The 14,576-nt window shown below is 35.9% G+C and overlaps 1 protein-coding gene across 6 annotated transcripts in view; it reads left to right on the forward strand.

The window, feature by feature from the left end:
• Positions 1 to 14,576, forward strand: part of Hem (Nck associated protein 1 Hem) — a 393,688-nt gene that overhangs the window by 117,562 nt on the left and 261,550 nt on the right. For all 6 annotated transcript variants that reach the window (XM_090409885.1, XM_090409889.1, XM_090409887.1 and 3 more), the window contains 2 exons: positions 10,547 to 10,643; positions 12,282 to 12,447. In XM_090409885.1, coding sequence (XP_090266011.1) covers positions 10,547 to 10,643; positions 12,282 to 12,447 — 263 coding nt within the window. The remainder of the gene's footprint in view (positions 1 to 10,546; positions 10,644 to 12,281; positions 12,448 to 14,576) is intronic.

Below are 14,576 nucleotides of genomic sequence, written 5' to 3' on the forward strand. Positions count from 1 at the left end.
AATGAAGAAATTATGGAACAATTAAACCAGTAATCAGTAATAGAAAAAAAAACAAAAAAAAAACATAAACATAAATGGATGGATCACATTGAAAGAATGAAAACAGAAAGATTACCAAAACAAGTTTTAAATTACAAACCATTAGGAAAAAGAAAACCAAAACATCCTCTAAAGTGATTCAGTGATAACTTCTACGGGCTGAACAGACCATTCTAGGCCTAAATCCTTGAAAAGTGTGATGATGGTATTTGTTTCACTTCTACCCTATTTGTTCTTCAAATTAAAGGGACATATTCAGATACCATCTCATTTAAGCATTCTTTTAAAGCTTACCATAGACACTGATATCTTTCCCATTGAATAATTGATACTTTGGGACCAAAAATAGTATTCTTCTCAATTTGTCATAATTTCCAGCCCTGTAGTTAAGCATGCAACCTTTTTAATCGGAAACTCCACATTATTATTATTATTATCTGAGACCTCCAGGGAGTCAAGGACTCATTGAGGGAGGCTATAAATCATCCAAACCAGCTGTCCTACCTTCTGTTAAATTCATTCACACTAGATGCACTTGCTATCCCTAAAGACAAACTATTCCACTTACTCACTGCTCTGTGAAAGAAAAACTGAGCTCTTTCCCCTTTCTTGACTACAAACAAACAACTTCCATTGATGTCCCTGTGTTCTTTCCCTACCTTCAATATAGCAAAAACTTTTATCAGATGATATCCTATAATCAGCTTATTAATCATATTATTGGTTATGACATTGTATGGTCAGGTCAAAGTCAAGTTTTTTATAGGTATTTGTGTCATTTATTAGTATTTTCATTTTAAGTGGAATAAGTAGAAACCTTGCCATTTGCTTCCTAAGAAACCTGGCATTTACAAGATCACCTGCACCTGTGGATTATGTTATGTAGGACAGAGATGAGCAGGTTGGGAGGGATATGTATGTCTAAACATTTAAAAGATGTGGGGAAGGAGAGAAAACACAAATCAGAATTGATGGAACATAACAGTGGTGACCAAACAGGAAGTATTATTGCATCAAACTGCAATGATCTACATGGATTACTCAAGCTCATTTAAAAAGTCAGTAGAAATGATAAAACATCTACAACAGTGCACTAAGGAACAAGGCATGATATACATAGAGTATGAGCCTCTTTGTCGTAAAACATCTAGCACACATGGAAGCCATTGGCAGGCATTATGCCACCAACCATCAAGTGTCTACGTAGCACAAGCATGTTCCATTGTTAGTCTCTCTCTCTTTTTTTTTCTTCTTCTTCTTCAAATATTTGCATTCTGATCATTACTTGTTTTGCAGCTTAATTTTTTACTTTATTTGCTATATCTCCTGATGATGTGGAACACTGTTTATCCATGAAACTGGTTGTGAGAGTCTTGATAAATAATTTTTGCTACACAGTTATTCGATGTGGTTCACTGGCATTACAATTTCATCATTTCTGCATACTACAGTAACCTTTATAATGAAACTAGAAGTGACCTTACTACCATTTAGTTCAATTGCAATACTCAATTGACTACATTAGAAAGCAGGTCAAGTGACATTTTGCAAGGGAAAAATGGACAAAAACATTCTCCTGCAGTCAAATTCTATCTAAAAGGACAGAAAGTATCTTCATTTCCAAAGTTCTACTTCTGTTAGCAAAACTTCATTTATTATGCCTGCTGGCTAAATTAATATTATAATAAATACTGTCTGTTCTCTGCAGGCATGAGAATTAAACTTTATAAGCTAGAAAACACTGAAACCGTATACAGGCAGCGCTCGGTTTATGCCGATTCACAATAACGCCGGTTGCTCGCACATGCTTTCTTATTGTAGTGTGGTTGACTGAGAAACGACGCTAGCAGGCACTCTAGTGTTTGAGTGTTTACCGAGCTACTACGACTTATATGTATCAAACCTAGTTTTAATGTTGAATCTACCTAATTGTTCTATTTAATTTTTTTACACACATACATATTTCAATTGATAAAGTATGTAATTACATACCATGTCTGATAATGGAAGTGCAGAAAAATTAGCAGAACTTGGTGTTAAGAAGGCATAGAAATCAATCACACTTGAAAAGAAGATGGAGGTGATTCAAAGAAGGGAAGACACGTGCTAATGTCTGTAGAAGTATGACCTTACCTCCTTTAAAACCTGGGATGAATTATTTTTCATAATTCGACTGTTACTAGAATTATGAAAAATGCAGATAGAATAAAACAGTCTGCATAACAATCTACGGCAGCACTAAATGCAAGACATATACATTATAGCAGGGGTAAATTTCATGAAAAAATGGAAAAATTATTATTATTATGGGTGGATGACTTGAATCAGAAAAACATTCCTCTGACACAGGCTGTTATAACTGAGAAAGCAAAAACAATTTTTGAGGATCTTAAAAAGACAGATGGAGGCGAAGAAACATTTTCAGGAAGCAAAGGTTGGTTCATGAGATTTAAGTCTCGAAGTAAGTGCCACATTGTGTCAAATTATGTGGTGAGGTGGCAAGTGCAGATGTTGCAGCAGCGGTTGCTTTTCCTAAAGAATTTCAAGACTGTATAGAACAAGGAAGTTATCTTATCCTCCTGATCTCATTTTTAATGTCGATGAGACTGGGCTCTACTGGAATAAATTGCCATTGCGCACCTTCATTTCCTATGAAGAACATTCCACTCCCAGGTTTTAAAGCTGTAAAAGATAGACTTACGCTTTTGTTGGGTGCAAATGTCTCCGGAACTTTGAAGCTTAAACCAATGTTGGTGTACCATTCACAGAAACCACACGCCTTAGGGTCTAAAAGCCATGCTGCCAGTCTATTGGAAGTGGAACAAAAAGCTTGGGTTACACAAGACGTTTTTATAGATTGGTACACAAATTATTTTTGTCCTTCGCTTCTGTAAAGAAAATGATTTGCCAGCCAAGGCATTGCTTCTATTGGATAATGTCCTTGGACATCCTCAAAAACCTTGCTGAAGTAAGAATACCATTGGATGTCAAGGTTGTTTACATGTCCCCAAACAGAACATCGCTTTTGCAACTGGATCAGGGGATTATATCAATCTTCAAAGCTTATTGCCTCCATATAACATTTATGGAAATGGTAAGAGCCTTGGACACTTCAGGAAAAACTATTAAAGACTATTGGCTGTCATTCGATATTTTGAAGGCATTAACAACATCGAGGCAGCTTGGAACGACGTGTCAGCAAGGTGTTTAAAAGGAGCATGGCGAAAACTTCTTCCAGCATTTATGCACGACTTCAAGGAATTAGAGCAAGAAGAGAATGTTATTGAAGATGTTACCAAGCTTGTGCGAGATTTTGGATTGTACGATATTACAGCTGAAGATGTGACAGAAGTCTTAGAGAGCCATGATAAACCGCTTTCCAATGAAGACTTAAAAGAATTAGCCAAACAATTAAGTCAACATCCAAAGGAGGAGAAAGAAAACGAAGAAGGTCCTCTGAGAGATATGAAAACGACTGATTTACAGCGTATCCTTGCAAACATAGAGACATTGACTGATGAACTCTGTGAAGTGGACAACAATTGGGAACAGAGTGCGAACGTAAAAAGGAGTGCAATCGTATCTATTCGACCTTACACTGAACTCCTTAAAGAAAGAAAAAGAAAATCTAGGCAGTTAACACTGGATACTTTTTTAAAAAAAATGCAGGTGATCCGAAACCAGGAACTTCAACATAGAAATATGTAATATCTTTTCAAAGTTTCATGTTTTTTTTGTATATAATTTTGTTTTGTTTTCGTTATTAATAATTTTATTTTAACAAATATATATGTATGTATTATCAAAGCTTTAAATATAATAATGTTACACATACTTCATGTGCATATTTTTTGACTGTGTGGAACATAACTTAACTTGATACCTCCCATTAAAATTTAGTTAATTTTATGCCAGTTCAGTTTACGCCCGTTTTTTCAGGAACGGAACTGTGGTGTAAACTGCAGGCTGCCTGTATTTAGTTTGTGGGGTAGGGGGAGGAGCAAAGATAGGCCAAATTAACATCATCATCATCATCATCATCATCAAATTCCTGCCATATACCCTCAAGGGGTGTACAGGATATGACAGTACTACATGAAAAAATTACATCATTACTAACTTCCTATCTACAATTTTCCTCCAAATCAGTCTGTTACTTGTCAAGACTCCAACATTATCAGATCTTATATTTCTATCGTCTAAGGCACTTTGTACCGTATCAATCCACCTATATCTTGGTCTTCCTCTGGGTCGTTTTCCTGCCAACCTGGCAGAGAACACTCGTTTTGCTAATCTTTCCTCTCCCATTCTATTTAAGTGACCATACCATCTGAGATTAGCTCTGCTAACGCATTCCTGGATGCTGACAATGTCAAGTTCTTTCCTAATATCCTCATTTTTAATATGATATTGCCATTGATGCCATCTGTTCACGTCTCTAATCTTTCTCAGGACTCTCATATCTGCGGTCTCTAGTCTTTGGTCAAGTGTTTTACTTCTGACCCAGCTCTCAGATCCATAAGTTAAAATTGGTTTGAACACAGTCTTGTATACAGCTAATTTAGTGTTCCGACTAATTTCTTTCTTATTCCATATGAATTTATTCAATTGACTTCCAAGATACCAGCTTTGCTGATTCTGTTGTCTATTTCTATATTTAGTTTACCATCTTCAGTAAAAATTGTGCCTAAGTAGCTGAAATGTTTTACTTGTTCCACAGGTTCTCCATTCACAACACAGTTGACATTTTCAATGATTCTGCCTATTTTCATTGTCTTTGTCTTTTTATTGCTGACCTTCATACCATATCTATTACAACAGCTATTCAATTTAGTCAGAGAATCTTGCAGACTTGTAGCGGATTTATTTAGAAGTATAACATCATCCGCATAAAGCAAAGAGCTGACATTAACATCTCCAATTTTGATATCAGGTTTAATACCACATTCCTTCATGATGTGATCCATATAGATAATGAATAACAGAGGGGATAATGTACATCCTTGTCTCACACCAGATTTAACATTAAACCATCTTCCTGTACTTCCTTCAATTCTAACTGCTGACTCACAACTCAAATAAAGACTAAGTATTGCTTGATATAATGCCCCATTGACACCATATAACTGCAGCGTATTGAATAGCTTCTCTCTTGGCACCTTGTCATATGCCTTTTCCAAATCGACAAAACTTAAATACAGATCTTTGTTATATTCCCATGCTTTCTCGACTATTTGTCGTAAAGTGAAGATCTGATCCTGACAGCCTCTATTTGGCCTGAATCCAGCTTGTTCTTCACCAAGCTTTTCTTCCACAATTCTTCTCAACCGTTTCTCAAGTATACTTGCATAGATCTTGCCAGGAACACTCAGTAGGGAAATACCGCTGTAATTCTCACATTCAGTTTTATTTCCCTTTTTATATATGGGTACTATGAGAGCTCTACTCCAATCATCGGGAATTCGTCCCTCTGTCCAGGCTTTCTGAACTAAGCAGTGCAGCCACTGTAAGACTCTTATACCACCATACTTCAGCATTTCTGGTCGAATATCATCTACTCCTGCTGCCTTTCCACGTTTCAAGCCTTTGACGGCTTTTTCTACTTCAAGTATGGATATGTATTCCTGACTGCATGCCTGGTCAGTGTTTTTTATCACTGTGCTGTCATCACTGCTTGTTTCATTTAGCAGTTTTTCAAAGTAATTACTCCATACTTCAAGGATATCTTTTTCTCCTGTTTTCATTCAGGCCAAATTAACATCTTTCATTAATTTATATGCTAAAATATGAGTCCTGAAGATACCTGAATGATAAACTTATTCTAATAATAAATGCAGGCATAGTGTTTTAGAGTGCTAACAAGATGATGGTGCCAACAAAGGATAAGAAGTATAATTGCCAAATTAGGCATTTATCTCCTTTATATAATTAAAAGCATAAGTATGGCACTCCTATTTCAGGAGACCAAACTAGTGAATTTTGCTTAAACAGTTCTTATTCTTCTTTCCCAGATTATATCAGGAACATCGGGAGTCTGTAAATACTTTCCATTGGTTCCTTATCCTTGCTATTGGTCTTTGTTCAGCAAAACTCTTCTCAAATTCTATTAAAGTTGATCTCCTCCATGTATTTTAGGATGTCCACACTTTCTCTTTCCTTGTGAATTCCATTGCCATATGGAAAGCGTGACTGATTTCTTAATGATCTTTCCTAAGTGTGTGTCAAATCCACCTAAATTTTCGTTTTCTGATTTCCAGGTTGACTTTTTGCTAATTTGTTCTTTTCCAGAGGTCTTCGTTAGTAATAATTTGTGGTCACCAAATTCAAAATGTGCTCCACAGACATTGGTTTATGAATGTTTGTAGTTTTCTTTGTATTTCCTTTGAAACCAGCCACATTTCACATCCATATAAAAGAACTGATTTAATGCATGCATTAAATATTTTTAATTTTGTATTTGTGTGAATATTTTTAATTTCCCATAGTCTACTAAGTTTAGCACATGCACTTCTTGCCTTTTAAATCCTTATGTCATCATCATCTCTAGTTACTCCTCCATCTGCAGATAAAACACTGACAAAATGTGAAACAGTTTTGATTTTTCCATTTTCCTTTGTACTTGGTGCCGTGTTGTTCACATTGATTCTCATTTCTTTTTTTTCTTTTTTTTTTTATATTTATTTTCAAACCAACTTTCAGTGATACAGACTATTCGATTATTTAAACTCCAGATACAGTTTGAAAGGGTATCAAATATCCATCATGCAGCACCTGGCATTGGAATTTGTTGTATCCTTCCTGTATGAGGTTTATTATCTTCTGTGGCATTCCTTTGCCTTAAAGTGCATTCTACACACAATCTCTAGTAGTAGAATCGAGGCTTTTTCATAATCCACAAATAGCAAATATAAAAGAGAGTTAAATTCACCCAACTGTTCGATTATTATTCTTAAGGTGTTAATGTGGTCTACATGATCTATTTGGCCTAAAACCAGACTGCTTTCTTCTCATACCCTCATCTGAAATATTAAAAATTCTTGAAAGAATAATTTGGCAGAAAATTTTACTAATGATGCATAATAGGTTTATGCCCCTCCAATTATTACAGCTTGCCAAATCTCCTTTCTTTGGTATTTTTACCATTACTCCTGTATTCCAATCCCTAGGGGATATCTCTTTTCCTCAGATATCTTTGAATAGCAGGTAAAGCATATCTGTGATTGTTGTCATCTCAGATTTTAGAACCTCTACTGTGATACCATCATGTCCTGCCACTTTCCCATTTTTTATTTAATAGCTTTTTTTTCTCTCTCCAATTTAGATGGTGGGCTAGTATCTATTTTTAATTCATCTACTCCTTTTTTTATTTCTGTTTGTATTCTATCACTGCTGTTGTTCAAGATTTGACTAAAATATTGTCTTCAACTTTCCAGTTGTTCTTCTGTTGACCCTAGAATTTTTCCATTGAGATTTTTCATTGGGACATTCTTTTGCATAGCTTCTCCAGAAAGTCTTCTTATAATACTCTGTAACTCTACTGTTATACTTGTTTTGTTGTGCCCTCGATGCCAGTTCTTCAAACCATTGCCGCTTATCTTTTCTAGCACTCTAACTTTTTTTGTTTAAAATCTTATATTTGTGTTTAAGTTCATTTTCCTTTTTGCGGAGTATTTCTTGTTGTTTCAGCTTTATTTTCACATAATTTCAGCTTTTTTTCCTTTCATCCACTAGTTTCCAAGTTTCCGTTGCTAACCATTCTTCTTTCTTTCTTTTAGCATATCCTTAAACATATTCTGCTGTATCATTAAAGACTTTTTTTTACATTTTTACATTTAGCTCTATATCATCATTTTTTTATATCCTCTACTTCTTCAAAATTAATATCCATATTTTTCCTATTTAAAACTCATTGCAGACTTCAGCATTTTGTAATTTAGCAATATCAGATTTCTGTCTATTAAATGTTTTCCCCTGATGATTTTTCTAATATATAACTGCATAGATCCTATTATTAGGTGATGATCTGAGCCAATATCAGCACTTCTTTTATTTTGGATATCTAATAACATTTTCCCAACTTTGGCTGATGGCAATATGATCTGTTTGATTTGTGTTTTTCCATCTGGTGACAATCATGTTACTTTATGTATTTTCTTATGCTGGAGCATTGTGCCATCTATTACCAAGTTATATTTACCACACAGTTCCACTTACAATTCACCATTTACATTTCTGTCTCCCAAACCATGCTTGCTTATTACATTCTCCATCCCCTCATTATTTGTACCAACTTTAGCATTGAAGTCACCCATGAGAAGTGTGCTCTTGTTACCATGTATCATCATCAAAGTCTTATCAAGCAGATTGTAAAACTTTTCTTTTTCTTCAAAGGATGCATTCTCAGTTGGGGCACATCACTGTCAACTCTTAGTCTTCCAAATTTGGTTTTAAGATTTGCTGTTATTATTTATCCTGAAATTGGTTCCCACCTAATCATTGCTTGACTAAATCTTTTGCTCACGAGGATTCCAACTCCATATCGATGTATATCAGTTATATTAGGCATCCCTAAATAAAGAAACACATTCCCACTGGGAAAATTTATTCAACCATTCTGTCTTATTTTGCTAACCCCCAATAATTCAGTTTTATATTTTTCCATCTCCTTTCTTACTTGTGCTAGTTTTCCTACTTGATAGTGTTTTAACATTCCATTGGCCAATTTGTGTCCTAACTTTCCAATCTTTAGTCAACACCAAGGATTCTGTCTGATTTCTGCATTTATCCGACTTGAAAATAGTATTTAAATTTTCGGTGACTTGTGGGTTGTTAGCTTACAGAGTTCCTATTCTGGTGGTACTGCTACCTCAGCATTCAGACATGCATTTTATACGTAAGCATTTACTCTCATGTAGATGTTTCAGCTATACTGTTGATACCCAATCATCCGAATCATTTGTGATAACAGGTTCTACCATGAGAAGGTAAGGATGGTATTTGAGTGGGAGAGGCTATATGTTATATAACATGAAATCAAAGACTTCATAATATTACACAATCACCACCGCTTAAGCAGAGTTGTGATTAATATGTTTGGTATATAACTTTCACTAGTAACATTCATGCAAATTGTATCTAAATGGTGGGATGGGAGCGATATGTATTGTTTTTTTTTTGTTTCTAGTTTTCAAATGTCCAAAAATAAAATTTTTGAGATGTAAGTAGGTAACCATGTTTGTTGGTTTCTGTTTTTTAGATCTCAAAAAAAAAGGGAAAAAAAAGATTTTTAAATTATCCACAGCACTCTTTGCAACAGATATGTACTTGGTAATGAATTCTTAGTTGCATTGGATTATTATAGTAATGTTAACTCTTACATATTATAGTAAGTTAAAAGTGCTATACTCGTATGTATAGCAAACCACTCATTATGATGAATAGTTTATTATAATCATTCCTGTGTTCCATAGGAGTTTTTTACGGTGAATTGTAATCTGAGAATACAGGCAATTGTAATGCTGAAGTTCACATTAGACATGATGCTTAATGCTTATATTAAAATAGACAAGAAATTATGTTCTTGTTTAATTCTTGACCCAAGCATAAGGAAACAAAGTTTGCACATAAGCTATTTTTATGAATAGGCTACTTTGTATATAGAGACTGTTGACCACGTTAAATGTATTAGTATTTCATAATGCAGAGCATTCTTCTTCTTGGAAGTGTATATTGTTATACATTATGGTAAGGGTTGTCATCCAGACTGATTTTGATCTTTATTGATATCTCCTCAGTGGGAGCTAGACCTTTGAAGATACTGAGGTAAAAGGTACTTTGAAGATACTGAGGTCAGTGTAGAAGTAATATATTTTCCATATGTGACTTCTACATTGCCATGAAGTACCTTCACAATTAGACTACTAGTTGTGAAGATACTTCACACACAAACTTTATTTTCTTATGCTTGGTTGTTAGATTAAAACAAGAATATAATTTCTTGTGTATTATAATTTATCTTGTAATCATGTAAAAAAATCTTTCTGCAACTTCAGATCCAGAGTAGTTTAAAAATATGACATATATAATAATGCTTGTATATTTAAAAATATGACTTTACATTGATTTAAAACCTCCAGTATTTTCTAAGATCTAGCTCTCAATTTTAATATTTTATGTTGATTTACTCTGTGCTCTTATCGTCAAACTTTTATTTTGAACTGTCTTTTGAACAAGATTAATTTCCTCCAGTTATGTATCTATCCAATATATATCTTCATTTGGTTTTCTACTAGAAAACTATTAATGTATTAAGGTTATTCATATTTGTCTAGATTTGGTCCAAGGCTAAGTCAGTTTTATCATTTCATTGATTTCATCACTTGTCTTGTTGATTTGTGCAGCATAGATCTTGGGCACATAAATCAACAAGCCATGTGGTATTTGAATACATTATAAATTATAATTACAATATTAAAAACATTTTGTAACTTTTGTTTATAATTTCTAGAAGCCTTGTTCACCGGGAAAGGAGAAAGTTCCTACGCACAGCATTAAAAGAACTGGGTTTAATATTAACCGACCAACCAGGACTTTTAGGACCAAAAGTAAAATTTTTCTTGTAGCTATTGTATTAAAGATCAGAAACTGATAGACATAAATTAAAACAGTTAAATAAGTCTTCTGACATGCTGCTAATTTAAAAGTTCATTTCATATTTCAGAAATATTTTGATGTAATAGAAATTGTTTTTTAAATTTTTATAAAAAAAAAAAAGTCTGACATGTTGCAAATTTTTTCAAAAGTGTTCATTTCAGAATTACAGGGTGTCCACATTGGACCTCCCTAGTTTCAAAGAATGGTAAAAAATTGAAATGCGGAAATATGCAAGGTTTGGGTTGCTCAAATGTTCTAGAAACTACGAGAATTTCATCCAGAATTTTTTCCTGCATCTCAATGTAGTAGTGCTGCGACAGGGTTGTTGTAGTTTTAAACATGGCATCCGGGACAGAGAAAGTGCAAGTTGTGAAATCAAGTGAAATCAATCAAAGCAGTACAGCGCAAGTTCTGTGATGTGTATAAAAAAGTCAACACCCATCCCCAAGAGTATCTGTTTGTGGAAAGAAAATTTCCTAATGACAGGAAGCATTTCGAAACAACATGGAGGAAGGAAGCAGCCAATATCGGAAGAGAAGGTAGAGAGGATTCATAAGACCTTTGTGTGAAGCATGACAAAATCCATTAGGAGAGCATCACATGAACTGCAAATATCCCGATCCACCATTCACAAGGTCATCCATCATAAGTTTACGTCTACACCTGTACAGTGTCCAAGTATTGCAGGAAATCAAACAAAACGATAAGCCACAATGGGTAATGTTTGCAACTGAAATTCTGACACGTGTTGATGAGAATCCAGATTTTCTTTCCTGGATTTGCATGTCAAACAAAGCCACTTTTCATGTCAGCGGAAAAGTGAACAGGCACAATGTCAGGATATGGGGGAAGAGTGAAAATATTTGCTTTGTCATGGAACATGTGCACGATAGTTCCAAGGTAAATGTCTGGTGTGGTGTAATGCAAAACGCTATCATTGACCTATTTTTTTTTTTTGTGGAAAGCAATATTGATGGAATGATTTACCTTGACATGCTGGAAAATTTGGTCCTACCACAACTTGAAGACTTGCAACCGCACACCCTCTTTCAACAGGATGGTGCCTCACCACAGTGGCATTTAGAGGTCTGTGCAACTCTTGACAGAATCTTCCCTTAGTAGTGGAGGACTGATTCTCTGGCTACCATGATCGCCAGATCTTCCCCCACTTGATTTTTTCTTATGGGGGTATGTGAAGAACACAGACTATGCAACTAAAGTGGACAGCCTAGAAAACCTGAAACATCACATTTCTGCTGCTGTGCCCTCCATCACCCCTGACATGCTTCAGAGAACCTGGTCACTTGACGTTGTGCATTCTACTAAAGGAGCACACGTGGAAGTGTACTGATTTATTTTTACAAAAACTTGGTGAGTGTTCCTTTTCATTTGTACAATTTCAAAACCATGGTCCATACACCTAGTAGTAACACGTTGAAATTAGGGAGGTCCAATGGGGACACTGTATTTTGATGTAAGATAAATTGTTAGACATCACACACACACACACACAAATATATATATATATATATATATATATATAGATATATATATAATGACGTTAGTCTGATTTAGACACTTTATTTTAGGCATTATTTGTTTTTATGGGGCTCTCCTTTGCTCGGGATGAGGTTCATTGGTTACTGCATCACTGTGATAATCCTCCACCTCGTCAAGGAAAGACTCGTACTCAAGGGGAAGATTTGGTGGATAGACAATTACCTGAATTACTTTTTCACATAGAGGAACTAAGAGGTTTATTTTAATTTATATATAATTATTATTATTTATTATTTATTTTTTTTGAGTGATTGATTTTGTGGTTGGGTCATTCCAAGTGAAATCAGTTAAAGGCTAAACTTTTGTGGTTTTTTTATTTTGATGAAAGTGAGTTATTTTGTCACTTTGTCTTTAGGTTGAAGGAAAACACACACAATCTACCAATAACTGGCCGGACAACACTTTAGCCATTTACAATTAATACCAGCAGGCAAATCCTAATATATTGCGTATGTCCACTTTTCTTTTTGATCACCTCCTGCACCCTTTGAGGGAGGCCTTCCACCAATGGAATTTGTCTCCATTCCTCCATCAAAGCTGCACTGAGTTCAACGACAGATCAAGGATGTGCTGCTCTGGACCTCAGTGCTCCAATTCTTCCCACAGGTGTTTGATGGGGTTAAGGTCAGGACTCAGCACAGGCCAGGGCAGTCGTTTAATACCCATCTTTTCATGCTATTTCATAACAGTGCAGCTTTGTGGCATTGGGCATTGTCATCTTGATAGTAACACGGGTGCATTCCATAAAAACTCTATGGTGTAGGCAGCACCTGATCATTCAGAATATCAAGATATAGAGATGCCTTCATAGAACTACATACAATGGCCAGTGGTCCCACTCCAAACCATCTGAATGCATCCCACACCATTACTCCTCCATCACCAAACTTTACTGTGGGTACAACACACAGTGGTAACAAGCATTCATCAGACTGCCTTCACACTCCACACCTTGCCATCAGACTGGAAAGAGGTGAACCTTGATTCATCGCTTCAGAGTACCATTTTCCACTGGTCAGTTGTCAGTTCACATGCTCTTTGCACCAGGCCAGACGAGCCGCCTTGTTTGTTGTTGTGATGTTTGGCTTGTGTGCTACTGCTCTTCTGTAGAAACCCGGTAAATGTTCTTTTTGTACAGTATTAGTGCTCACCATCATGTTACTGATACTCTGGAATTCATCTGGATGGTCTGTGCCGATTGTAGCTGGTTTTTGTGTGCCACCTATTTTAACACCATCCTGTCCCTGTCAGTTATTTTCGGTAGCCACCCCCAGTTCTTCCTTGCACTAGTGATGCCAGAATGTCTTTATTTGTTGATCACATCACCAACCATTGATTTTGGATGTTCCATTTGAGTGGCAATGCCACATATGGACATGCCACCAATGTGACAACCCATGATGACACCTCTCTTGAAGTCACTGAGTTCATTTTCGTGTTGCCATTCGACTGCTATGATGAAATACTGTTTCCTACTATCTGTATACCAGTTTTTATGTTATTATCAAACCTGGAATGTTCTATAACTTGAAATAACAGGGGTGTCCAGACAATTATTGGTAGATAGCGTACACACACATGCATACTATTTGGTAAGAAGCCAGCGGATACAATAGTGTGAGGAACATGGTGCCCACCTTAATAAGACGTAGGACATCCTTTCCATAAGTGTACGATAGCAATCAATAGGAATTTTGGACCTCATTCTTCCTGTACGCATGTAATGAGGTCTTAGATTGTTGTGGGGTGGACATCCCTTGACCTCACTTGACACTCCAGTTCATTCCACAGATGTTCAGTAGGGCTCTGTGGAGGCCAGTCAAGTGTGGTGACATTCGTGTTCAGAAACATGTAGTTACAGCAGCAGCAATAGCCTTATGACATGGTACACTGTCTTGCCAAAAATCACACTGCCACCTTTGAATTTCATAGTTGGGGTTACTCACTCTGGTAAAAGAGATTCACTGGGCATCTGCTTATTAGAGAGTGTAGCCTGATTCATTACTCCATAACACAGTTTTCCAAGCTTCCACATCCCATTGTATATATGCTCTGTACACCACCGAAGTTGCAAAGCTGCATGTTGGTTTGGGTAATGTAGTACTTGCATATTGCAGTCCTACAATGGAAACCCATGTTGTGAGCCTCGGTTCTGAATGTTTTTGGCAGATTTGTGTTCCAATTGATGTCCAGCTGACGAATGGCAGTTTTTACATATTATCCTTCATAGTACCCTACGATCACATTCAGTGAATGTGTTGGGTCATCCACCACGGCTTGCACCTACAGTTGACTCCCTGTGCTTCCCTCAATATAGTATCACT

Source organism: Typopeltis vanoorti, chromosome 20, assembly GCF_054136105.1.
Source record: "Typopeltis vanoorti isolate ZY-2024b chromosome 20, IOZ_Tvanoo_1.0, whole genome shotgun sequence".
NCBI lineage: Eukaryota > Metazoa > Arthropoda > Arachnida > Uropygi > Thelyphonidae > Typopeltis > Typopeltis vanoorti.